The sequence below is a fragment of the Pavona decussata genome, unplaced genomic scaffold, assembly GCF_977016875.1.
Source record: "Pavona decussata unplaced genomic scaffold, jaPavDecu1.1 SCAFFOLD_51, whole genome shotgun sequence".
Classification (NCBI taxonomy): domain Eukaryota; kingdom Metazoa; phylum Cnidaria; class Anthozoa; order Scleractinia; family Agariciidae; genus Pavona; species Pavona decussata.
The window spans coordinates 4,818,289-4,846,041 of record NW_028145473.1 but is presented as its reverse complement, the minus strand read 5'-3'; the positions used below and the strand labels follow the sequence as shown (position 1 = coordinate 4,846,041).

Sequence of the window (27,753 nt, the reverse complement as noted above, 5' to 3'; positions counted from 1 at the left end):
GGAGGGGAAGGGCATCATTCTAAGCAGTCTTTTAAAGCACATTTTCAAACAATGAATCTGACACGCAATTAACCATCTATACTTCGACTTATGACTTTTAATTCATCATTCGGAAGTTCGGATGGCTGGCAGAATCACCAACACTCCACTTTCTCAAGCTCATTAAGGATCACCATTGAAAGTTTTAGCTTAAAAAGTCTCAGATTTTAAGCCTTAATTTCTCACACAAAACGAGTCCTGTTTGAAACGATATATCGATAACAGTGGTCTCATCCGTAACAAAAACAAAGAACACTGTGATGGGTGGTGTTTTCAACTCTCTTATCCGCCATGATAAGCTTGGTCGCTTTGGATTTCACCCATTCTGTTTTACATTTAATTTTATCTCTGCCTAGGACGATCTAAAGCCATCTTTCACTCGTTGTTTCTTTGTCGCTCTAATAATACTCCTCCAAATGATAGTAAGTAACAGATTAACTGGTTCACTGTACTTTCAACATATGGAGATCATTCTATTCATCAACAGCACCAGCATGTTCATCCTGTGTGGATCCAAGCTCAGCAGCCCGTAAAAATTCCTCTCGCTCAAACATAGCCTTTGACTGGTCGTCAAATTTGGGTCCTAACGTCCAAAGCTTTTCCAGTTCATAAACTTCTCGCACGTCAGGGAGAAAGAAATGCACAACAATATTACCTGTAATTTAAGAAAATACATGTTTGACTGTATTTGTGACACCACAGCCAGACCACCCTCTGTTTTTGTGGTGTAATTACAGTTTGGAACTTGAGACCATGTTAAGGTGGGGCTTTACCTGAATTTGAGTGAAATTTGAAGAGGTTTTAAGAATGGATAAAAGAAAGAAAATGATTTTTGGAACACTAACATCCGTCTATTAATTATTAACTACAAATTCTAATTTTAAAACTTCACGAAATCTTCAACATTTCTTATTTCTTTTAATTTTACCAATCCTTCAAGAAAAATTATTTCCTTCCAAATATACCTAAAAATCACCCAAAAATTCATAAAACACCCCAAATCATTGATTTGTGTTATGAATGGAGGGTTTTTGTGTTGCTTGAAATGCAAACAAGATATTTCCATTTGACCGATTTTAAGCGGCGTGAAAACGGCTTTCAGGTGTACCCCACCTTAATATTCACGCGCAATTTTAAAACGTTGCCGCTAAAACAAAAAACAAAAAAATCAGTTTAATTCCTCACAAAACCCAAGGTTTTTTTTTTTTTTTTTTAAATACTCAACTTTATTTCAATTCTACGTCATGTTAACATTCCTTTCATTTAAGTTTTTTTTTTTTTTACATTTATATTTGATAAGTGATAACACATATGTATATATGCAAAGTAAAACAAACATACAAACAGTATTATATATACAGCCAAGGAAAATTAAAAGATTACAATTAACATGCACTGTCAAAAACACGCACACTCTCTCTCTCTCTCTCTCTCTCTCTCTCTCTCTCTCTCTCTCTCTCTCTCTCTCTCTCTCTCTCTCTCTCTCTCTCTCTCTCTCTCTCTCTCTCTCTCCATAGGTATCGTCAGGCACTTTTGTAACATTTCCCTCCTTTTGCAATAATTTGCCGATTTTTACGTGGTAACGCACACCACCTTTTCAGTGGAAGCCTTTCATAATGAACCCCTTGCAGGCCAAAATTCAAGAAGTAACTTTAAAATCAAAGGGATTAAGACGCTTTTTTGTGGCTAGGAGGTTACAAAAGATCCCTACTCCGTGGTAAGCACTTTTTAAAAAGCTTTTTGATCGATTTCCCTGCCAAATTGTAGCTATTGCCTTACCATTTCTATGCCATACCATTCTCTCGATTACCACAGTAATTTAAATTGGAGATATTTCGGCCCAGAAAATTTCGCCGTGTTTGTGTTTGACTTTTCATGTCCATGAAAAGAATCACGATTCGGAAAAAGCCCGTTTTTTGCATCGTCACTTTGGAAAAGCGATTTAGCCAATTTGAACTAACCAGCATTCACACGATTTTGAGGGAAGATTAAGACGTCCTTTGGTAATTTGACAAAGAAAGATTGAAGTGAATTGGATGTATTTTTATTTTTTTATGAATTTTTTAAGTTACCGATGTCTTAAAACCGGCAACGTTACAAAACGTCCCTATTTGCTAGAAGTTCCAACAAGTGATTTCTACATAAATTCTTTAGAGATAAGAACCAAAAGGGGCATCAATCTAGACATAACCACAGTAGAAATAAGTGATAAAAATTTTACGTCTTTCCTATAAAATGCAAGGGAACTAGCACTGTGAAAAGGGTTTATTCAACCTTGCCGCATTTTGCGTTATTGAGGATACTGATATATTGCTTACATAGTTGAATGTGTGACTCATTGCATCGGTGAATGATCATGAAAGGTATAATGGGAGTAGGTTTACATGCGAAAAATTGCTGTTGTGCCTTTCTACATCCGGAAACGTATCCGAAAGGAACGTTTTAATTAATAGTGAGAGCCTTTATATTATAGATTGACCACAATGTCGGTGTCAAGAAAACACCCTAAAGGCTCCAAGGCAAACCTCAGTGAGGTTCAAATTCAATTCAGAAAATATAAAGTAGCAGTGATACTATGGACTCAATTGATTCATTAAAGACAATGATGGAAATCAGAAGGCACTGCGATAACTAACGCACGGTGCACCAGCCCTGTAAATCTTTGTTGTTCTAACTACTTATAATTGCCTTTTGCGTATATCTCGCGTTTTTCTATTACTGCAGTTGCCATTATATCTTTGTTTTTATTCAATTTTTTCTTTTTGAGAGGATTTTTCAGAATTTCAATACATCTAGTTGTCTACGGACAAATTTCCAGTTAGGCTTAGGTTAAAACAAGGAGGCGGTGGCTGACGAAATGCAAACGACCCCACCCCTTTTTTCTTCTCAAAAAACTCCAGAATCGGTATCAAATGAGTTATTTGCTTGCGCAATCTATAGGCGACGAAGCCGCGAACAAAGCGACCCAAGATCATAAAATTGAAATTTACAAGTGTGAACACATCCAAACAGTCAACATCGACGTGAAACTTTGAACGAAGGGTGTGTTTCATTCATTTTAAAGGAACACACACAAGAGGCCCGTCTGAGATGTAACTTATGCAGTTTAATTCACGCCATAATTTATACGTATTATTTATTAAGGGCCATACCAAGAAACTATTCTCTTTTCTCATGGTTTTAGCGTTGTTAGTTTCATTGGACACGGTCGTCAACCGGTTAAACGGTTAAAATATGAAAGGTGTCAAAGTAGGGCTTCCAAGATGGGGAAACCTAAAAACATTTAGGGTTGTTTAACACTATTTTTAAACTTTGACGCGTAAAAGCGATAATTTGGCCTTATGAACAACCTACGCCTGCTAACAAGCAGATAAATAAAAGGGCCCAAAGGCGAGTGGGATCAACTTTCTTAGTTTAGAGTAGGCCTTTCAAGATTGTGTCAAACTTGCTCCAAAAGATCGCTTATAAAAAGATAATTGGAATACGTACAAAATGCATCTCTGACAAATCTTGAAAGTTGCTTTCAAAATTAAATGTTTCGATGTGGAGGAAATGTTGCATGCACGAATTTACTTCTTTGCTACAAAGTTTCTCACATTCCCCGAAAAGTTGCAAAAAATTGCCAATCACAATCTGAACAGGCCCAGTTAACAAGGCATTCAGGATTTTCCAAGGATTCCACCTCTCGCGGACTGGCTGTACCTCGGATTGTTGTAAAATTCTTCTATGGCAAGTATTTGCTATGCGGAGGAAATGTTGTACGAATTTGCTTCTTTGCTACAAAGTTTCTCACATTCCCCGAAAAGTTGCAAAAAGTTGCCAATCACAATCTAAATAGGCCCAGTTAACGAGGCATTCAGGATTTTCCAAGGATTACACCTCTCGCGGACTTGCTGTACCTCGGATTGTTGTAAAATTCTTCTATGGCAAGTATTTGCAATAAGTTTATCTTGTTCTCGTTCGGTTGAGTTAATGTTAAGCATGATAAAGACATTAGGTAATGGAGTGGTTTTCAATACTTTTTAGCACAAAGTTTAGTACTTTGGCCAGTAAAAAAATAAATTAGCGCGCGGTGTTTCTGTTCAATTTCAGACCTCATCAACCCAAAGGAGCAACAATAACTGTTGATGTTGACCTGAAAACCGCTCTATTGCCCATGATTAAGACACTTGATCCAAGTGCATGCGAGATTGTTCATTGTTTTAGCAAAACGTTGCAGTTGTCGAAAAATACCCAGATAGCCGCAGCCACACGATTTGTTCTTTTGTTTGCGTGGTTAACGCAATGTTTGGAATATTCTTGTAGCGGAAATTGCACTCGGATGATGTAAACACACTCGACATTTAGGTTAGTTGCTAAGCTGTTTCTTCAGCTCTGTTAGGGTTGTTGTACGTACCATTCTTACCACGCGCTAGTGGCACAATATTTCCAAAAATCATATTACCTTTACAAGGAAAAAAAGAAGAAGAAGAAATGTTGTAGCTGCGGCTTTAGGGAATACCTGAAAATGTATGATAGTTCATGTAGCTTGCGTTTATTGCTACTTTTTTCACGGTATGCTTTGCCAACAATTTGAATTAAGAAAACTCAATTTCATTTATTACTAAAAAGGTAGATTGTAGATTTCAACTGTAACTTGTATTCGGCAAGCTTGTTAATTATAGCCAATGTGCTCGACTTTAAAAATTTTCAGGAAGTTATTTTCTTTACAAACATAGCACAGGATATGGGCAATCAAACGCCCTCGCACGTTTATCATATCCCGTCAGCATCAATAAGCTATTAACTCTGTTGTAATTGATTTTCCTATGAAATAAAGGAATATGTTAGTTCCAGTTAAGTTAACAAAAGTAACTAAATTGCATCTTGTTCTTTTGAAAATAGTGACGTAACACAAGCAATACTTAAAATACACAAAAAGTTGAAATGTGTGCTTCAGCCTCTCGGTCATAAAGTGAAATAAGTGTACCGTAACTATTCGAATAAACGCCTCCCTAGATCAAACGCTGCCCTCGAATAAACGCCGCAGGGACTAGCAAAAATCAAATAAACGCCGCGATCTTTCTCGACATTGCGGCGTTTATTCGAAGCATCTATTTATCACCAATATAAGCAATTCAAGTACCCATCTTTAAAAACAAAAGCCAACATTCAATCTAAACCAGTCGTGGAAATTTATTTTTCTCGACTGTAATGTTATTCAGTTCAAAGTGGCTATACTTCGTAGCTTGGCTGCTTAGCTCAGCCTCTCTAAAACTTCTGCGATGCGCAATTCCGTGGTAACAGCCGAGAATCTTGCCGGTACAACTAGTCTGATTTCTCTCTTTCTTTTGCCAGTGACTTTTGCAAATACGTTGTTCTCAGTGTTTGCGCGTAGGAAGTTATTCAATAAGCTCGACAGACGTTTAAATGACAATAAAATCACAATTGTTGTTACAAGGTTTGCGATAAACGCTGCCCTCGAATAAACGCCGCCCTCAGATAAACGCCGCATCTTAAAGGGGAAGTATCATGGGTGTTTTGATATCTTTTGTTAACAATGATGAAATAAGACCTTTAATCAGCTGCCAAATAATTCTAGAATGACGAGAGGAACGAAATCAACTCAATTCTTGAAAGAAACAACTTGTGATCTGTTCTAGCGCATTTTGGAAACAAAAAAGCGAGAACTTGAAAAACATTAACCTAATATTTTTCAAGTCCAATCCAAACCGGCCAAACCTGTCACTGGCCAGAGGCACTAATCGACAGTTTTATTGCACTGGGGTGATAATTCTTAACAAACTTGACAATTATTTCGTTGTTTCTGCTGACAGACAAAACATTTTTGGGTTTTGAAATGACAGCAAATTTGCGTGATACTTCCCCTTTAAGTGCCAAAAATTTATTAAAAGCCGCGGCGTTTATTCGAATAAATACGGTACTTTAGGTTATCGCGTTTAATCATGTGCATAACCTGTTTTCTAAATAGTGGTAACAACAACAGTTAGAGTTTGTACAACTTGATACAAAAGTGCCAGTTACAAAAGTGCCAGTTTGTTAGAAAAGTGCCCTATTGTTACAAAAGTGCCCTATCGAACGTTACAAAAGTGCCCCAGTAACGTTACAAAAGTGCCCTGGGTTACAAAAGTTCCCTAGCTTCGTGACAAAAGTTCCCTATCGCGTTACAAAAGTGCCCTTTTTTCGTTACAAAAGTGCCCGTGCCTCTGGCTCTCTCTCTCTCTCTCTCTCTCTCTCTCTCTCTCTCTCTCTCTCTCTCTCTCTCTCTCTCTCTCTCTCTCTCTCTCTCTCTCTCTCTCTCTCTCTCTCTCTCTCTCTCTCTCTCTCTCTCTCTCTCTCTCTCTCTCTCTCTCTCTCTGGAGATTGAAAGTAGGGCACTTTCGGTCACGTGTTCTCTTTTCTTTATAACTTTCTTCAAAAGATTCATGGAATTTAATGTTTACTATTTCCTAACTGCTAACGACCAATTCAACACCCACACACAGTTTTAACTTTGTACTTGCATTTCAGAATTTTTAAGGAATTAAAAACGCATTGCCACGTTGCGTAAGTTCCCTAGTCCGTGGATGGTACTTTTAAACGGCTTTTTTAGTGATTTTTTGTGTGGATTGAGGGGTATCCAACCCACTAAACTGTTTTTGGGCATTCACTCGTCATCCACAAGTCTTATCTCCCGAGATTTTGCTTCGCACAAAAAATGCCGTGATAACGTATACTTGTTACTCGACTTGCGAAGTAGCGAGAGTAAATCGTAACAGGAAGAAACTGTTTTTAGGAAGAAGATACTATATCTCTGGAAGATTGCAGAGTTTTCAGTTGAAAATCCACAGAAGACTAAAGAATGTTATGTTCTTCATTCACAAAAAAGAATTGCTGAAAGGAAAGTGACTAAGTAATTTTTTTTCAAATATTAGCACTTCCGCTTTGCAGATATCCCGCGTTGCATAAATGCCCTATTGTCAAGTATGTTTTAAGGCTCGATGAAAATTATCTCTTTTTGTAATTCTTGAAAATCTCTTCACGTCAGAAGAATGTGTTCAAATATAACTTTAAATCCACGAAACTTATCAAAACAAATAGCTCTCTTTGCAGAAGATAAACAAGTATGATTTTAGAAGTGGGATCAGGAACTTTTGTAACGGTCACAAAAATGAAGTTATAACTCTGTAAATATTTGAGTTCTTACAGCCACACTTGGCACAACAAATATAAATGGTTATTTCTTCTACATGGCAGTGTCACAATGCAATCTTTTTCGCTCAAAATGCAATTAATTTCTTTATTTGCAAGATCGGGCAATTTGAAACCACTGTACTGAGACATTATAGCCCAGACAAACAATTTCAGTTAGCTCTTGCTTTCACCACTATTCATAGTTTTTGCTACATAAAAACAATTTTGTTTTGGTTGTTTAAGTTCGAACATTTCTCGCGTAACTCAGTAAAATCTTACAATAACGGTCACGCCGGGAAAAAAAGCAAGCACGGTGTCTCCATCTTCCCCGTTTTTCAATCTCCTATGCGTGGCTGTCAATTCTGCCTATAGCACGTCATTTTCAGTGGGATGTTTTGATAAATTGTTCGTCACTTGGTCACTATTTTCGATTTGTGTTCTTGGACCTGTATTAAAAGAAAATTTCAGCCAATATACAGTGTATCCTTTATCTTACAACCACAGGCTCGGGAATTTGGAAATTTTCCGCGCAGGTAAATTCTGGGAAGTGATTTGTTCTTGGTTAGATGGCTACAAAAGAAGCCAGCTGAAGAAAGATTTCAAGTAAAGGACGTGAAAAAGAAACTTAACTAAATACAGGTTTAGATCTAGAAAATACAGAAAGACTGGGCTCGAAAAAACCTCGACGAAAACGCAACCTCGCTCCATACCCACAGCAGATAATTATCCTTCGGAGTGTGTAGGGCTTTCCCGTAACTCAATGAAAACTTCACTTCAGCTCAACTACCCCAAATCTGCTCATGAACTACATTAACAATATTAACGAACAATAACAACTCTAAAGCAGTTCTGATGGTGCTGAAGTGTTCATGGGTATTTGTTTTAAGCGATAAAGATCTCAGTGTTGCGATAGTTCGTCTTCCGAGAAAAAAAAACATCTCATCTCAGCACACAATGTTTCCAGGAATAACCGTTCTAGGCTTTTCTGTAACGTTAGTTTTATTACTAGATAATGATTTTATTCTCATATTTCCAGTATATATGTAATTGGCTCTTCGGTTTGAACGACATTTTCTTGGGAAAACTTTTTCGTATTAACTATGACACTCTGTGAGGCGTAACTAAAGTCCCCTTTCAAGAAAACTTTGAAGGTGAGTAACACGTGCTTTTTTATGGTTTGCAAATAAATAACTTTTTCCACAGTAAAGGACTATTTGAATGGTAAAAAATATGTAAATGCAGCGTCAGATTTTCAGATAAGTTATTTGCAGCTTATTTTTACAACGCATCTTAAACGATTTTCGATTGGAGCAAACCTGAACGCTGTTTCCATGTGGTCGATCGATGACAGTGAAACGCAAAGTTGGCAGCGATCACATGAAAATCAGTTTAAGCAAATGTTGGCGTTGGTGGAAAGAACTGCAATTGTCGAAAGATTCAGTGTTAGTCCTTGCATCATGAAACGGTTTTTGTTTGTATTTTTCCCACCGCCTGAGAGCCGCACATGAACCGGCCATCCAGCCGAGATGGAAACTTTACTTAAATTGGACTGGGCTCATGTGAAACTAGGATTGTGGAGTGGTGTGGCATTTTTTTTTATTTATTTATTTATTTTCATTTATAACCCTAAACTTCTCTCAGCCCAACCCTTGGCACACCCTCTTGGTTAAACACTCCACTGGCTCGAGGGCCCCCTTACACAAGGCAACTTTACTGACATCTTGCTACACAATTATAATGAAACCAGCATTGCACCGGAATTGCTAAAAACAAGTATCATGCCACATGGTTATGAAAAGTAACAAAAAGAAGAAGACAGTCTGCCTTTCACTAACTCAGCAAGAAATTGTTGTTGCAAGGCAAATAAAGGGCGCAGCGAAAAATCCGTATGAACAGAACCTTAACACCATCGATTCACAGCCACATTTAAGATTGACCATTCTTTCTTTGTGTGCGTTTTTAGGTAACAACCATGGAAGAAGTAACGAAAGATTTGCTTCTTGCCATAACAAAGGGCAAGTCGGATCTGGCAAAAGCCTTGATGACTGGTAATAAAAGAAGAATTGAAGAGGTAAGAAGATAGGTACCTTAAAACTAAACAATGAGTTGTGAAATAAATGTGATGTTATGTTTGCTAATTTCAAGCTAATGGTAAAGAAAAGTCTCAGTCAAAACTGACGGGCCGAAAATCTTTTGGAAGAATCTTTGTTCATTAGCAATTAAACTCAAGTCAAAGTTTGCGTTAATCCAGGATTAGCTTAATCGGGCTTTGAACAACTGGGCCCTGGTGAATAAATAATAAATGGTTCATTTTTGCAGTCAGTGACGCAGGCATACTCGGAAAAAGAAAATCCGAGTTCTCCCAACGAGGTTACTCGTACATGTGAATTCAAAAGTTATAAAATAGACGCTGAAAGATAATTTCAAACCGACGTTTCGGCAATGCTGCCTTCTTCAGGGTACAAAAACTATACCGCTGAAAAGTTCGTTAAATTTACTAAAAGCGCGCGTGCGTGCAACATACGTGCTGGCGCACTCCGGCGCGCGAGAAAGTAAAAAACGAATTCAAGCAAAACTAAAGTCCTGATTCATGCCACTCGGACTAACAATTCCATATTTGAAAATGAACCGCATCTCCTGCTTCTTTCGGTATTGTTGGTTGGCTAGGCCTGCCCTCAAAATTGCAACCTTTAGATCTTCGAGTGTGTGGTTCTCTTGGTTGAAATGGGCGGGTACAGGAAGGTCATTTCTCCCATTGATGACATCCCTGCGGTGTTCTCTGATTCTGTCCGCCAACCTACTACCAGTCTCTCCGATATAAACTGTTGATGGACATTTGGTACATGTCAAACAGTAAACCACGTTGTCCGTGACGCAGGAATAATGCCCTGTGACATTAATCTGCCCTTTGGATGTTGTTATTGTGGGAGACAGATCGACGTGGGGACATGTACGGCAAACGGTCCCGTTACAAGGGAGGTTACTCGTAGCACGAGTAAAGTTTGAGCCCGAGTCAAGTTTGAGTCATGATCCAACTTTTACTTTTTTTCGTTTTTCTTATATTTTTTTTGCTGTCTTCTTGTCCTCGATTGTGATTCTTGCTTTCATAATGTGCCAACTGCTGTTTCAGGCATTGATACGAACGAGATATTTCCTTGTTAATGCGCGTTCATTGTTTATAGCAAATTAACCCCATTTCTCATTCATTCTTGCCATTTATAATTTTCTTGAAAGGGCGTATCCAGTGTCGTTGGTGACGAAAGCTTTGGTCACTATATATTTTTTTTAATGCCTGCTTGTTTTAAAATATCAAAAGAAAAGTCGCCCTTTACACTGCCGCTAAGATGGCGCTCAGAGAGGCACTGAATAATAATTACTTTATCATGACCCGTTTTTTAAGGCCGTGAAAATAACAAATATCTAGTTCAGGTGTATGCACCTGCAGGTATTAATCTTCTTAGAAAATAACTGACCGTAAAGGGCCGGAACGGTCGCATATCTTTCTATAGCGGCTGAAAGTCGCAGCGCGCAGCGGAAATGGCTTGAGCGATCGATAATGAAAATAGATCCCTGTTTCAATGTTTCCCATTCATTCAGTTCAAAGTGTCCGTTGACAATCTGTGTTGTTTAACAAATCAATTACTAGTTGAACAAGCAATGAAACACTAATTATTACATTGCATCAAGCCACCCCATACCGTGCAGCAACATTACCCCATACCGTGCAGCAACATTTTGATTGAAAGAAATAAAGCTTTATGGTAAGGGAACTGCAAGTTTCTAATGTTCCGTTTATCTACGATATCCTCACGTAACTGGAAACTTATTTTCATCAACTCCAATATGTATCACTTGAATGCGGTCACTACCTACTGGCAAAATATTTCTTTGGAGGTGAGGCCGCATACGTGTCTTAGTGACAGCACAAATTAACTTACATTTTATTTTGCTGAAATTGCAGTGCAGAAGAAAATTGGAAGACAAGAGAAATGAATGGGCAAGGGCAGAGCCGATTACACAACATGAAGCTTGCGATGAAGAGGATTATGACGTTGAGTATTTTTTGCCTGGCAGCAGAGATTCAGATGATCTTTGTTCTCAGGAGGTGGTAATTAGCACTGGCTGGACTCCCAGTAACAGTGACGCCGGCGAAACACTTAAAAATGCTAATGTAGAAGTTGATAACAACAATAGTGAGTTTACAAAAGAGAAGGAATCTAGCCAGGAATCCCACAAAAACAGTAATATAAAGGAAAATAAGAAATCCAATCCGACAACTGAGAACGACAGTGCTGTTAAAGGAAAGAAAAAGTCTCGTCAGGTGTCTTTTAAACCCAGAAAAAAGCGTATTTGCCCTTTAAAAGGATGTAAGTCGCGGGTTGTTGATCTTCCTCGCCATTTGAGAGATGTTCATAAGTGGGCACGCAATAAAGCTCAAAAAGCGACATCCCATTTTATAATGAGAGAAAGATTTTCTTCAGAGGTCGTGGAAAACGGAAAAGCAAAAAGTGGAAAGATTATCATCACCACCGTAAGTGTCCTATTCCAGGCTGTTGCTCAGTAGTAAAGCGGTTGTCCCACCATTTAAAACAAGTACACAAGGGAATAAAGAAGGGCTCCTTGGAATACAAAGCAGCATTGAAGGAAGCTCGACCAATAAAACCGTGGCGATCGTCAGCACGAGTTTCAAAAACAGTTGACGAAGCTGAGAAAAGGCTCAGTAACCAAAGTGACAGTGACAGTGCAGCAAGAATTAGTGTTCAAGAAGACAGTGGAGAAGTTAGCGGAGAAGACGGGTCAGAGAGTAGCGGTGATACTACTGATAACTGTGGCTATGAAGGCAAATCTGACAGTGAATCACAAGTGAAGGTGGAAGCGCTGGCACTGCGGAAACTAGCAAGGGAGTTTTTCGTTCTTTCGCCAGCTGGCTGCAGACAGCTGATGGTGGAAGGAAGCCTGAGAAGATATCAAAGCAACATGCTTCACAGTTAGACAAGATGCTAGGTGTTATTGATCCGGAGGAAGATGTGGCGTCACTATTTGACAAGAAACTTATTCGCGACACGTTCTAAAAAAAAACATGCAGAAAATACCTTCAAGCCGGACACAATTAAATCATACCTGTTAAGTCTAAGATATTTCTGCAGTTTTCGCTTAACAGAGCGTCCTGAAGGCGTGAATGTGGACGATGCTACCATTACCTTAATCGACGAGAAGGCCCGCTTGTGGTCGTCATCTTACAAGAAAGATAGTCAACGCAGGCATCTAGAGAAACAGGATGAAGATCTTCCTAACTTGGTATCACCCGAAATGGTTGCCAAATTTGAACAGAGTGAAGCAACGCGAAGGGCAATCTCCCTCATCGGTCAACTTGGTGGGGCTCACAGCCTTCAAGTTAACCAAGCAGAGTACACACTAATTCGAGATTTCATCCTAACTCAAATAACAGTAGCGAATGCCCATAGATCGGGCGTGTTAGCCAACATGACCATGGATGAGTTCAACAAAGCAAAGCAAAGTGAAGGAAATTACATCATTAGTGTGAAGAAGCACAAGACTGTAGACTCACATGGCCCTGCACGAGTGGTGCTGTCTCCTACGTTGTTTGGGTGCTAAAAACACCTTTTGCGAAATATAGCTCATATATGCCTAAAAATGCAGACTCCTCTATAAATTGTCAGAAACATGATTCAAGACAATCTACTTGACAGACAACATTTTCAGATAGAGGCACCACGCATTCTGTAACGTTACAAAGTGCGTTATGCAACGAGAATAATTTAACATAGTAATGAGGTTTTTAAACTTGGAAAGGTAGCACAGCGTGGTAAGAAAACCTTTTGCGAAATATAACTCATATATGCCTAAAAATTCAGACTACTCTATAAATTGTCAGAAACATGATTCAAGACAATATACTTGATAGATAACATTTTCAGATAGAGGCACCACGCATTCTGTAACGTTACACAGTGCGTTATGCAACGTGATAAAGTAGCCCTATGCAACGTTGCAAAGTGCCCTATCTAACGTGACAAAGGTGCCCTACTCAACGTTGTCAAAGTGCCCTAATGTGACTTTAGTGCCCTGAGGTTACAAAGGTGCCCTACCTATCGTGACCAAAGTGCCCTAATGCAACATAAGTGCCCTATTTTTCGTGACAAAAGTGCCCTTCAATCTACCTCTCTCTCTCTCACACACATCTACGGAAGGCTACTTAGACGAAAGAAAAAAAACCTACTAGATACAATTACGATTGCTTGTACTTCAATTAGAGCATTGATCAACTACCTATAACACTGATTAACTTTTTCCATTTTTTTAAATGATAAGTTAATTTATCTCTTTTCCTGGCAATATGGAGCTCAATAGAATAAACTCTCTTCGTTTTGGCAATGAACCCTTTTAAGGAAGGCTTGGCGTTTTGGCATTTCCGAGAATAAATATAGTATTTACCCAACAAGAGAATATGACTGATTAAAGTAAAATCGTCCTGAATGTCGAATTTCCCAAAAATTAGATCAACTTCCTTTAATTCGCCAACGTAGATATCCTTATCTCGGAGCCAGGACAAGACATGTTTCCAAAATTCACAGGGCTCCTTACAGGAAAAGAGTAGGTGCTCGATGGATTCGTCCTCTTTTTGGCAGAAAGTACATAGCGGTGATTGCGTAATGCCAAACCGAAAGAGCTTTTCATTTGTAAAAACAATTCGATTTAGAACTTTGTACTGAAATTCTCTTAATTTAGAGTCCATGGACGAGCAGAAGGATAAAGAATAGACCTTCTCCCAATCGACAGCAGAGTGTGGGTATTTATCAGACAATTTCTTTTGAGCAGTAGGCACTTCCTGCTTCTTCGCCTGGAACTGGCGGTAAATTTGTTTAGAAGTGACATCAAAAATTTTTAAAGAACTTCCATCAACAGTGATGGTGGGAACATCTGGGACTGGAAAAACTATTGGTAGAAATGAAGCTTCTTTTATTATCGTGCGCCAATGAACTGGGATGGAGTCAATGATACTCATCACAAAAAAACGTTGTTCAGGATTGAGCAGTAGATTCGTAAAGCTAAATGCTGTACCGTTACCCGAGATTAAAACCCAAGGTGAAAATGTAATTAAGGATCTTGATAACCATGAAATTTGTAAATATTGTTAAAATCAAAATGCAAAAATTACAAAAATTAAAAAAAAAAAAAAAAAAATTCGATACCTGTTTTGTACGGCTACCGTGAGAAATATTGTTAGAAATATAAGATTTGCAATTCTAAAAGACTAGACTCTGGGTGCGTTCAAACCCGATTAAAGGTTGTTATTTTTTTAATTTTGATATGGTAAAACAAACGTTGCGTGCTTTAACTTGAGATGGGTGTAAATGACCCATAGCGGTCGCCGGCGGCTTCTCGCCTGCCTTGTCTCCCTCTCTCTAGTACCGGCCTTCGGCCGACAACACTGTTGAACAGTGAACTCGCCAGAGAAAGGTTTCTACCAGATGACCTTCAAATTAGATGTATGCTAATATTTTGATCAATTGCACTTGACTATTGTCAGTGGCTGAAATCTCTGGTATGCTCTGCAAACTATGTCGAGTCATTCACCTTCACATTGGTGTACAAGATACACTTCGATGTAAACAGGCCCTTAGTTTATGTGGGGGGCATGCCTTGTGAGCAGAGTTCCCCTCAATTTGTATTTCAATATTTCTCCAATCCAATTACATAATTATTGGATATGTTGTAGATTTAAAGTGACAAGTACATGTAAAGGAGAAGGGGACATCTGGTGTGACTATCGCCCTTTGCCAAGTTTGATCTCAATTGTAATTGACTGTTGTCAGTGGCTGAAATCTCTGGTATGTTCTGCAAACTATGTCGAGTCATCCACCGTCACATTGGTGTACAAGATACACTGCGATGTAAACAGGCCCTTAGCTTATGAGTGGGGGGCATGCCTTGTGAGCAGAGTTCCCCTTAATTTGTATTTCAAAATTTCTCCAATCCAATTACATAATTATTGGATATGTTGTAGATTTAAAGTGACAAGTGTATGTAAAGGAGAGGAGGACATCTAGTGTGACTATAATACTGTGCCCCTTTGCCAAGTTACTAATTACATGTGCAATATGTGCAGCAGTTTTCATTATTAATATGATTGTTATTATTAAAATAAAATAAAAACAGAGATTTGATAGTTCATCTGTTGGTAGCCTGTCTTGTTATACTGAACTAAAAATCTTCCAAGATCAAAGAGAATATTGCTCACAGTTTTTTTGGAGTTTTTCATAAGGCTGAACCACTGTAGTAATGGGGAAGGGGGGGGGGGGGACTTTTGTGAAGTCATTGTCTGCTATCATAGTTTGTTATACTATAGAAACGAGTAATCATTCTTGAGTAGCTATTTGTACTTACTCTGAATTGTTATTGTTCATTTGTGATTCCTTACCACCTTACCATTTGGCTTTCACACTCTCTATGTTTGAGGGTACTAATGTACATAATCTCCATAACATTCTTTTGTGTATTGATGTTTGTATTAAAAGGCCTTATTTTCTTTTAAATATTTGAAAGAGGGAGCATGCACCCAGGGCCCCTCACCTTTATCCAATACACTGTCTTTCATACAAAGTAAGGGTCTGCCCAGTAAAGGAAGGTAGAGTATTTGGCATTGTTTACAATGTTTTTTTGACTAATTTAGAGTGTTTTCACATGACGTCACGGCGGCCATGTTGGTGTCCCAAAACAAAGAAATGGCGGCCATGTTGGTGTCCCAAACTAAACCTCTGGGAATTGAACTCTATTTTTATGCAAATACTTTCTTTTGTTTCAGTAAACAAATATGGCCGGTAGTCACATGAATGAAAATGCTCTATAGGCCATTTCCGAGTTGCTTTAAGTCTCACCATGAAAGCGAGGCTAAGTGCAAACTTTTTATTATGAAAATTAGTTTTCATTCATATGCAAACAAAACTGATTTTCATATGAAAAGCTTTGCACTTAGCCTCACTTTCAAAATGAGGTTTACGGCAACTCGGAAATGGCCTATTTGATGTTTTCATTTCCCTCATGCAACATGTGATGTAATAAAACAGTTATTGAAGAACTTATTATATCAAACATATATTTAGTACTCCTGTGTGGCTAAAATCTATGACTCTTGCAAGCTGAACTTGTGTGAGAGCTTTTTTCCATGTCCCAGTCTCATTGGCAACCAGTATAGGTCAGTATACAGAATGATAAAACAAAATTCCTATCCAGCAAGGCCTTGAAAATCTTCATTTCCCTACAATCCGTGTTTACTTCAGAATAGGATTCCAGTAGTTATGAACTCTGAATATTTCAATGCCAGATTTTCGAGCCTGTGATCGTACATTATAATTCAAAAGGTACGATTTCATAGAAGGACGACAGGATTGGTTTTGCAATATTGTATGGAAGTGGTAATTACATGGGGCAGTTTCGGCTGTACCGGCTTTCCATCAATCGATCCCTAGGATCGCCGTGTAAAACCAACGTTTTGAGCGTTAAATTAGTCAGTCGATGTGTGCTAACGGTAACTGGAGAAAACTTATCGAATAAATTGCTGAATTAACCGATTTTCTGCCCTTTCGAAGTGAAAATTTGTCATTCCTTGAGATCCGCACAGCACGAAGGTTTGTTTCAACTGAGCTCAAACCGACAACTCACCCCAGCATGCTTTGTGGCCCGTGTCCAACCACCACTGGGTTTCTATGGTTCGGAATGGCAAAAAAATACCATGCATGACTCAATCAAGATAAAGGTAAAAGGCGACTTTAAATATCTCCACTCAGTAAAAAATTCAACCGATTGTGTGGCGTGAATATAAAGTCTCAAGTTCCAAACAGTAATTACACCACAAAAACAGAGGGTGGTCTGCCTGTGGTGACACCACAAAAAAAGTGCTGCCAGAGCAGGATCATTTTCATGAAGATAAATAGGACACTGTTACGGCTACGTGACTGGATTTCTTTAAACAAGTTACAACATGCTTGAATGCTTATCTGTCAGACCTTCCAAGTGATAGAAGCAACAAGTCAAGTCAAGTCAGTACAACAGATACAAAGAGCCACACTAAAAACCGGACAGTTACCAGCCTTGAGTATTGGAAGGGATGACTGACAAATGCAAAGATGCAGTAAAACATGTTACATAAAAAAGACATGTACAGTAATTGAACAAACATCATCAACCAGTTATTTTAGCAGAAATTACAAAGAATTTAGAAACCAACAGAAAGAACATGTAACAAAAGCAACATGTTTACATTCAAAAATATAACAGCCTCATTGGCAGTCGCTAGTAAGGAAACATCTAACTTGTGGGAAGGTCTTATGTACAGCTGTATGGCAATTAATGACAAAGTTGTGAAGTTTATAAACAAGTTCCCATTTTGCCAAAAAACTTGTCAACTGATGAGGCAAAGTATAATGTTCTGGCTTGATGAATTGCTCACAAAGTTGACCAAATAGAAAGATTAAGGAGAAATTAATGTTAATCTACAAATAGTCTACACCCCTTGTACATCATACTTTCTTTATAATGATAACCATTGTTGTTACTAACTCTCAATGTGAACATTATTTTCAAACAAACACACATCTTCTCACTTACAGTAGGCTTTATGAATTGTTGACAGACTATCATTAAGAGACAAAGCATTCTATTATCCACTTCCACATAGTCCTATTCAAATAACATGCAAGACATGGCACATATGAATATGCCTCAATATTCATACAGTTAGTTATCTGTACAGTAGAAAACCGGTTTGGAGGTTAATTGACCATAAAAATGGCTTTCTAAGGTGTATACATGCACTTTTTTCAGTTGTCCCCATAGTTTTCTTTGTTACTTTCAAAACAGCTCAAATTGAGTAATAAATCTATTATTAGATGTTTTGGTGTGTAGTACTGCTGTACATTTTTACAAGTTGTGCTGACGACCCCTGTGGCCACAACTTGTAAACATATACAGTGATAGTACACACTAAATCACCTAATAAGATAGAGCAGTTTCCAATTCAGTGTCGTAAAACCAAAACCAAAGTAATAATAAAAGTTATAATTATTACTCTGGCCAATCGCACCAGATGTAAACAATACAACGAGCCAATCAGAATTTGAAGCAAATACATGTAACTGGCACCAAGCATGGGAAAATGTGTGCTGTGAAAACACAGTTGGTTTTGGTTTGGATTCCCATTGGTTGAGAAAGTGGCACAAGTTTTGTTAACCTGCAATCACAGAGTAATGCAAAAACCAAAGCAAACCAAAGCAAACGCGAAATTACTTTTGACACTCAATAATTATTGAAAACCCCTCTATCTGATTTTAATTCTAATTTAGTTGACTTAATTAATGTGAGCCTGTGAATATAGCTGTCTCTATCACTTGAACATGTAGAGAGGCAGCTGTAATTAGAGGCTAATAGACTGCTTACCAATATCCAAAGCCACCCAATGATCACTTTCCAAACCTTCCACAACAACATGACCATCTCTTCCAATACCACGTACCTCAAGGCCTCTGAACTACAATGAAGATGGCTTTCATTAATTTTATGGGACCCATGTCACAACAACAACAATAACAAAAAAACTGAATACACATGCTAATGACAAATTTAATACACAAGCAAAATAACCAATGTGATGACAAATATGTACAAAAATAATTTTCCACAAGTAAAATTTGTGAGAAAAATCACAGGCAACCCAAGCTTACATTACTAGGGAACGTGTAATAATTAATTACCAGTGGAACAATGACCTCTGAGCGCAAGCAGTATGCGGCCATTGAGAATTTAAATATGTTATAAGACTTTGTGTGGGGACTGACTTACCTCTGGTGTATTCTTACACGTTTTGGGAACTCATTTCACCATTCTGACCTGCATTGTATCAGGGTTCCACTATGTGACTTAGGGTATGTTCTTTTAAGACTATTCCAGAACACGAATGTAGGGAAATATAATTTTTATAACAATTATGTTATTGAACTAACGTGACCTCCATGTTGGGAAAATGTTGCTCCCAGAAAGTTGCGAAGAAACGGATGAGACAATATTTTCCCAATACAGACTGAACAAGCTACATGTAGTTCAGTAAGGTTTTTAATTTATAAATTTTGGTCTTGTTGCTTTCTAGTCCATGTGAAACTTGTTTACATGTATGTTCAAGCAGTGCGAGAGAAAGTGCAAGAAAGTAAAAACTCTGACATGACGGTTTGAACAGTCCCTACTTCATACAGTCCAAGCTCAATTTAAAACTAAATTTTTGCTCCTTTTTTGTCAAAATTGAAATGCTTTTCTCCTTTCAAACGTACAAACACAAGTGATTCATCTTAGAGGTCCATAAAGGAAAATTCAGATTGCTCAGGGAGCCAATCAGAATGCTCCTTTTCAGCACAGACCAGTTCAGCTATATAATAATAGACATTATTCGTGTTCTTTTGGGATCTACATGTATCCTGTTTTCAGAATGAACATTCACTTACTTTACAAACGATTTAAGGAGGCTCGCAACAGTTTTTCTGGAATTGGGGTGAATCCTTTCTAATCAATGTTTCACATGGAACGCTAGCTTCTATGATCAAATTTTATGTTTTTGTTGGTTTCCAAGCAACAGCTGTTACCACAGCAATGGTAACGTAAAGCACTTCATTTAAAATAACGTTGATTATCTTGAAATCTGGTCAGACACTTTACAACGAAACTTTCAGGATTTAAACTACTCAACCTAGACAACTTCAGGGCAAAATTAAATCAGTAAGAACATTTTCAAGTTAATAACTAATAATTTTTAATGGGCCGATTTTAGTTACTGCAACATTTTTTGTTTAAATCGCAAGAAAAATAAAACTTATAACTTCTCACTTCTGTCCAAAGGTCTTTTATCACAGCAAAACATTCTGAAAGTACCAGGCTTGAGCTTCTAAACTGGCTACAATATCAAGTTATTTGAATGTGTTTTGATAATGCTAAAATAAGTCCAAAGGCTCTTAATTTGCATAAATAAAAATATTTCAAAAATGCCCTTACAGATTTTGCTTTTCAATAATTGAAAAATAATTTCAAATTATTCTAATACCTCACAATAAATTTATTAATTATTCCGAGGCATTAGAATAATTTGTTCTGATGTTCGAGCAAGTTTCAGGTTTAAGAAATGTCAGAAAAACTGTTGTGAGCCTCCTTAAATGTATTTTTGTTAATTTTTTTCTTTCTCTTACTATTTTCTGATGATTGTAATACGCAGCTGAAATTTTTATTGATAACTGCACAATATAGAGGTATATATATATGGTAGCATAGTTCTCAACTGGATGCTAAAATTAGTTACAAAGCTGCACAGGGTAACCTGTGAGCCTAGGAGTTAAAATCAAAGGCTTCTGTAAGCCAACTCGTGAATGCAGGTGACACATCAGTAATTTAAATTAAGACAGCTACGGACACTTCCTTGAAAGCTAAAAGAAATTATATCTTTGCCCAATTATGTAACGAGAAATAACCATTCTTGTACTATACAAATGATTGTAAACTTTTTCCATACTCATTGAATAAGGTTATTCTGATGCGCCGTTTAAAAAATTTTCACCTGTTTTTTTTTTTATTCAAAGTTTATGCTGGCACTTCACTAATTGAATTTAAGACAACGCACTTTGTGGAAAAACAAAAAAAAACATAACTTTGCTCAACCTGATCTCACAAAGGGAAATCTGTTGAACAAAGTGTCGCATTACATTTCATGCCCGACATAAATGCGTGAAATTTTTCCTTTGAAGTTCAGTCCATGCAATCTTCAAGTAAAAATAATTGAAATATGACCAACTCTTGCTAAATAAGAATTATTTCAATGAAAGCTAGTTGTCTGTATTATGCTTCATTATTCAATGAATGTACCAAAAACGTTTTGATCCTGTACTCCGGTAAGAAAGTTATTCAGTTGCGTTCATGGTTCACATGCATTTCAATAAATTCTACACGGTATGTATTAAACAGTTGATGAAAATTTATCGACCACATCCTTTTGCTTTCCCATAAATTGCCAGATGTAAATTGCGAAAATGAAAACTTTTTTCCCTTTGAAACCTCTATGAAAGCTGACAAGATCTAAAAATGTCCATTTCACCAGAAATTTGCACAATTTTGCTTACGAAGTCACTGATGCGTGACATGGCACTTTCCGCTTTCGCGTGAAAACTGACAGCCAAACTAATTCTTTTAGAAAACTAATCTACTTGATGTAATACTTTTGTATGAGAAGCAAAAATATGATGAAAGATGTCAAGTTTTCATGTATGCAAAAAGTTATGATTAGCAGTGAACTTTTAGTTAAGAGTGCTTCTTTCAGCTGAAGAAATTTGCTGGCGGGAAATATTTTTTGGCGGCAAAATTTCAAGTAGCGCAATGCAATATCGCGCAACCTTTCTGACTTAAACTATTCAGTTAGTTCAATCACGAAGGGAGGATAGGTTAAAAAATCAGTGAGGCTTACAATAAATAAGGCCACCAGTGCTAAACATACATCAATGCATGCCACGTAAACACTCTCTAAAAAGCGTCTTGTTTATCCCAAGGTCTTGCCGACACTTCACTAATTGAATTTTTAAATTAAATTATTTTTAAATTCAATTACTGTTTAATTAAATCATTTTTAAATTCTTAAAAGACACCGCACTTTGTGGAAAAAACTAAAAACCTACAACTTTGCTCAGATTCAACGAAAAATCTCCATTCTCACACTAAAATGATTGTCAAATTATTCTCTACAGATTGAATAAGATTATTCTGATGCGTCGTGAAAAAAATTCCTTGTTTTTTTTTTCCACTAATTGAGTTTACGACCCTGGACTTTCTGAAAAACTGAAAAAACTTATAACTTTGCTCAGATTTAATGAAAAATCTCCATTCTTGCACTAAATGATCGTCAAATTATTCCCTACAGATTGAATAAGAATATCCTGATGCGCCATAAATAAAAAATGTTTGCATGTTTTTTCCACTAATTATTTAAAACTCATTCACTGCGCATGTCTGAAAGTTAACGACAGAACCAACCAAGCGAAAAGTCCGCCATCGCTATAACTCGTTCATTGCGCATGCGCGCATTCACGAGTTAAAAAGGATATAATCATTATTATTATTTATTACTATTATGTTCAATCTACCCCTGATAGAAAAATGAGTGGAATACAGAATACTCAGAATAAGAGGAACTGCATTCTATTGTGAAGGTTTTCAGTTTTATGGGAATAGGAGGAATTGCATTCATTTGGGAACTAATGTTGTTCTGTTTATTATTCTGTTGTTCTTGAACCGGAATAATAATAATAGCCAAAATTGCCCAAAAGAATGCCTCCTTAAAGGGGAATTTCACCTAAACACCATTTTGACATGGCTTTAATGGAAATACACACGAGGAAGCTCTTAATAACCTGATGATGCTGAAAACATTATATAAGACACGGCAGCGTCTTTTCCTCCCATGTGGGACACATGTTCTTAGACGTGCACAGCCTCGTTTTGGTGCAAAGCTTGTTTTTGTCCTATAGAGTGTTTTCATTCACGTGACTACCGGCCATATTGGTTTACTGAAACAAAAGAAAGTATTTACACAAAACTAGAGCTCAATTCCCAGAGGTGTCCATGGCTGCCATTTCTTTGTTTTGGGACGCCAACATGGCCGCCGTGACGTAGGCTCGATTACCAGCTGCTGTTCAGGCAAATGAGCTGGACCCGAGGGAACGGCGGAAATCGAGCCTACCATGACGTCATGTGAAAACACTCTATAACGTCATAAAATTACTGTTTTCATTCACAACTCTGGCAGAAGTCTTGAACTCGTGGATTTCTTTACATCTTTTAGGTTGATGTCAATTACATCAACGATTTTCTTGAAAATGTTCGTCTTAAGGGGGGATTTCACCAAAACACCATTTTTCTACCACTTAACATGGCTTTAATGGAAGTATCTTGTTCACATTTCAAGCAATCCAAAAACCCTATCATTATCCCGTGGATCTGTGTTGTGGGGTATTTTGTGAATTTTTGGGTGATTTTTGGGTCGTAAGCCTACAATCTTTTAGCAGTGATAACCTCCAGCATCGCTAATTCCCCCAAAATAGATAGATACAGAGATATAGTGAGGCATTAAGTAACCACCAGATAGAATTGCATTTCTTGCAGTCAGGAAGAAATACAGGGGAAAACGACATTTGTCATATTGAATGCTTTTTATAATCCCCGGGCTTTAATCCTTACGATTTCACCTTTCATTTAGAGACAGAAACCATTTGTACGGTCCTGATATGTATGTGACGCCGGGTCAATGATGGATCGTAATTTCCGGTATGATCTAGAGTAACATTACGCATCACGCGTACGTTATCCTCGCACGTTTTTCAATGTTTCGCTGTTGATATTTTTAAATGAAATTCAGGGGAAAGCATTTGTTATTCACCTTTCATTTGAAGACAGAAACCGTTTCTACATTGATTGTTTTTCTATAGTAAACGTGAGACATCATTCTTTATCTATCTTGGCCCGCGGGGTCATAGGCTGATTTAGTTGCCAAATTTTCGGTTAAACAAAACTAACCTTGAGGAACTAAAAAAAGCTAAGTAAATAAAAAACGATAAAAACCTTCGAATTTTTAAAGTGCTAGTAATGGTAAGATGAAATACGAATGGTTGAAAAACTTGGAAAGTTAAAAGATGCACAAACGACACTATAAAAATAGACATGTAAACAGATTAAGTTTCTTCGCATCTGTTCATCGCATTAAGTTTAAGAGTCTTCGCCTTGGAAATAGAAAATGCCTCTCTAGGTAAGCGAATGCCGTTTCTGATAAAGTTGATAAATTCTAGAGGAATAAGTCTTATAATTTTTAGTCATTTGTGTCTTGCATCTGCCATCCAGTATGTGACACGTAATGTGGTGAACTTCAGACTCGGCGCCTCAGGCGACCGAGAATTTAAAGAATTTGATAACGCGACCGAAAACTTAACTCGTGCCACCCGAGTACAAAAAACGAGACCGAGAACATTAACTTGTGGCCCGAAGTCTTATCTCTCAGCCCATCGCGACCCCAAAAAACAAATAAGAATTTGATAATGCTACCAAAACCTTAACTCGTGCCGCCTTACGGCCCGAGTAATAAGAAATATTGAAGATTTAGTGAAGTTTTAAAATTAGAATTTGTAGTTAGTCCACTGGCAACCTGGGGTGCTCTTGCGTGGGTATCAACAGTACTGTCTGTTGGTGTTCCAAAATACATTTTCTCCCGGGGTATCCGATCGATGGAAACCGATGATCGGAAATTCAATCGATCAATCGATATCAATGGATAAAATTAGTTAATTGGTATCGATTGGTATCGGTCAATCAATGACCAATCGATAACCACACAAAAACCGTTCATTGATTGCTATCGATTGGCTCAGCAACCTTGAACAGACGTCACGCACTCTACCTGTCTGATCATCCGCCAGTTTTAGGAAGCCCTGGGGACGAAATTGGTAAAACAAATTCCGACCCAGAATATACCAAACACCAAAACTAAAATGGCTCATTGCTTGCTGACCTTACTACTACAGTCGAACCTGTATATAACGGCCCTGTATTAAGCGGCCACCCTCTATTAAGCGGCCAGTTTTCAAAGTCCCCATTGTTTGCTCATACAAATGCTGTATTTGTTACCTGTATTAGGCGGCCACCTCTATTAAGCGGCCGCGGCCACCCTGTGGCAGTCTTATGTTTGTCTTTCTTTGTTATTTTTACCTATATTAAGTGGCCACTTTTGAATGGAAACTAAGCCATATGTTATTTTATGCGGTGTTTTATTGTGTTTAAAAAGCGATTCAGCATCACGATAAAGAAATAACATGTACAAAGCTACTGTAAGCTGATACTCGGCCGTTTAATATAGTTAACGCTTTTCAGATGTCCGCAAAGTGCTGAAGTACAGTACCGTATTACGAACGCTAAAAAAGTTTGTTTTGAATATGCTTCACTCTTTAGCAAGAAATTCCTCTTTAATTAACTTGTTCTTCAGCCATGTGACATTGAACATTGAGCGTAACAACTATGAAATGACGGAATTCATGAGATATTTTGTTGTGAACTGTAAGTCATAGAAATACAGCACTGTATACCGTAGGAGAGTAGAGGACAATTTACACGATGTTACGTATATTATGCCGTTAAGTTACAAGTTGGCACTGAACTTTGTTTAAAGTATTGATCACTTGAAAGAGTGTTGATTGTCCTATTGCATGAAGTGTTTTTGTATGATACGCCATTAAAATTGACAATAGACCACACCCAATGAGTATTTTTAGTGATCCTGTATTAAGCGGCCACCTGTATTAAGCGGCCAGTTACTCAAGTCCCGAGGGTGGCCATTATATACAGGTTCGACTGTATGATGAAAAAAAGGAACGTCTTTTTTAGCTTCTGCTGAATATTTTATTTCTTTTAGACACAATTGGCGCCTTCATAGATTTTTTAGTTTGTATGTGTGATTAGGTTCATTATTATAAGGCTAGGTATTGCTGCTTTATTCATTATTTTGCAACAACTCATGCTGCTGTTGTTGGCAATTTCATTGTTTGCAAAAGTACAACTTCTGTTACCAGAATTTTTCTGTGAAGGTGCGATGCAACCACTTTCCGTTTTATGAAGTCAATAGATTGACCCATGGAACAAACTTTAAATTTGTCAAAAAAAACGGATTCCTGTGAACGGGGCATTAACGTTAAAGAGAAAGAAGAGAGTATTGTTCTCCTGTTAATATTAAAATGAAATGTGTTTATAATTACAGCGTACAAAGTTGTGTTTTTTATGCATCGATTCCGGTTCCGTCAATCTGCAACCAATCGATAGCAATTTATCTATCGATTGGTATTGATAATCGATACCAATCGATAACCACACGAATTGATTGGTCATCGATTATCAATATCAATCGATTAATTGACATCAATTGGTATCAATTGACATTGATTGGAGGCAGCGTGGTCGAGTAGTTAGGGCGCCGGACTTGAAATCCGGTGGTCCCGAGTTCAAGTCCCGTTCTGACTACTAGCTGGAGTTGTTTCTCGGTAGCCCCAAGTTCAACTCCTCGGCTGCGCTTGTAAATAGCCAGCTGGTCTGCCTCCTGCCAGTTGGGATTTTTAACCATGTTATTTTCAATTTGTATTATTTCTTTATGAAGTTTAATCCTCGGCCCCACTAGCACTTGTGCTATAAACACTGCCGAGGGTAAATAAAGGTTATATAGATTGATATCGATTGTCATCGATTATCGATTGGATACCTTGGGTTTTCTATACTCTATCCCTTCTTAAAACCTCTTTCAATTTCATGTAAATTTAGGTGAATTCCCGACAAACCTGGCGATTTTTTTCGCCGATCGCGGCGATGTGGCAGTTTCGAAAACTCATGTGATAAAATCGCCGAATAGGTTGGCTTTACTGGCGATTCGCAGCAATAAACGCAGAAAATCCCGGGAACGAATTTAATCGCCGATATCTGACACGCCAGATATCGGCGATTTTATACGCCGATCGCGGCGATCGGCGAAAATCGCAATCGCTGCACGGGGCACACCTGGCGATTTTCGCCGATCGGCGTATAAAATCGCCGAGTGTGTCGCTGGCTTTAGCTGTCTCAGGTCCCTTCAGCCCACGAAAAAAAGAGATATCGACCTACCAGCTGCTCCAGGTTTTTGGCCATAGCCCGCAGATGTCTTGTTGACACTCCGCTAACAACTACGAAGTAATCCACATAGCTTCGTCTGTGTCCACCAGTCTTGATCACACAAATGTCCATAGCACTCTCTCGTTTAAGAAAATCCACGAGATCTTGTATGTCCATGTAACCATCTTCGTTTAAAGTGTACTCTGCGACAGCGGAACTAACCCTCGTACGGGATGAGGTATCATCTTTTTCGGAAAAAACCGAAATATTAGAAATGTTTGCATCTTCATCCCTTGAAAGGTCATCATTTTTATCATAAGATGTAAAGCGTTGTTTGCGATAGCAATGTCCGGTACTAATACCTCTGTACGAAAATCTGAAGAATCCTTTCCTCAGTCTATCAATATCAAAGCTGGTCGCACGAGGCTCGCGGTGAAAGTATCTTGAGCTATCGACAGTGAGATTCTTAGAAAAGTGTGAACAACAAAACCGAACGCATAGTGATGTAGCAAATGGATAAGCCCTACTTGCTTGACCGCAAAGTAAACTTCGCATAAACATGCCTGATGAACACGCACAGGACCACTGCGTCTCCTGCGTCCCAATCTCGTACCCAGAGTCTACCCAGAGTCCTCAGGCTCTTTGGCCAGCGGTTAGTCGCCGGGAGAGAGATTTCTGCAGATTTCTCATTCTCGTCCCCAGAGCCGCCTGGGCCTCTTAGCCGCTGGAGGCTGGGCACGAGGACGAAGGTTCCGCAGGCTCCCGCCGGCTAAGAGGGACAGGAGGCTCTGGGGACGAGAATGCAGATTTCTGCGGTAAAACAAT

At 38.1% G+C, this 27,753-nt stretch overlaps 1 protein-coding gene and 1 pseudogene across 3 annotated transcripts; one reads left to right on the top strand and one right to left on the bottom strand.

The window, feature by feature from the left end:
* Window positions 1-79: 79 nt before the first annotated feature.
* Window positions 80-27,518, bottom strand: LOC146481179 (mitochondrial assembly of ribosomal large subunit protein 1-like). Of its 2 annotated transcripts, XM_085108866.1 has the most exons (4): window positions 27,291-27,518; window positions 26,941-27,173; window positions 18,670-18,760; window positions 80-694 (listed from the first exon to the last, which is right to left on the bottom strand). In XM_085108866.1, the coding sequence occupies exons 1-4, from the start codon at window positions 27,487-27,489 to the stop codon at window positions 513-515; spliced, it is 705 nt and encodes a 234-aa protein (XP_084964992.1). In that variant the 5' UTR covers window positions 27,490-27,518; the 3' UTR covers window positions 80-512. The 2 variants fall into 2 exon arrangements, with proteins under 2 accessions (XP_084964992.1, XP_084964991.1); XM_085108865.1 differs by having other exon boundaries at window positions 26,941-27,518.
* LOC146481180 (uncharacterized) lies at window positions 6,820-12,828 on the top strand (annotated as a pseudogene). Its single transcript, XR_014864574.1, has 2 exons — window positions 6,820-9,283; window positions 11,174-12,828. The product of XR_014864574.1 is annotated as an uncharacterized LOC146481180 (transcript).
* Window positions 27,519-27,753: the final 235 nt, after the last annotated feature.

What these genes read in the sequence shown, in the direction of transcription:
- LOC146481179 (XM_085108865.1), bottom strand. Translation starts at nt 27,489, where the DNA reads ATGTTTATGCGAAGTTTACTTTGCGGTCAAGCAAGTAGGGCTTATCCA. An exon ending in CCAAAAACCTGGAGCAGCTG is followed by an intron (nt 18,761 to 26,940) that starts GTAGGTCGATAT and finishes TCTTCATTGTAG; the next exon opens with TTCAGAGGCCTTGAGGTACG. An exon ending in TTGGGTGGCTTTGGATATTG is followed by an intron (nt 695 to 18,669) that starts GTAAGCAGTCTA and finishes CTTAAATTACAG; the next exon opens with GTAATATTGTTGTGCATTTC.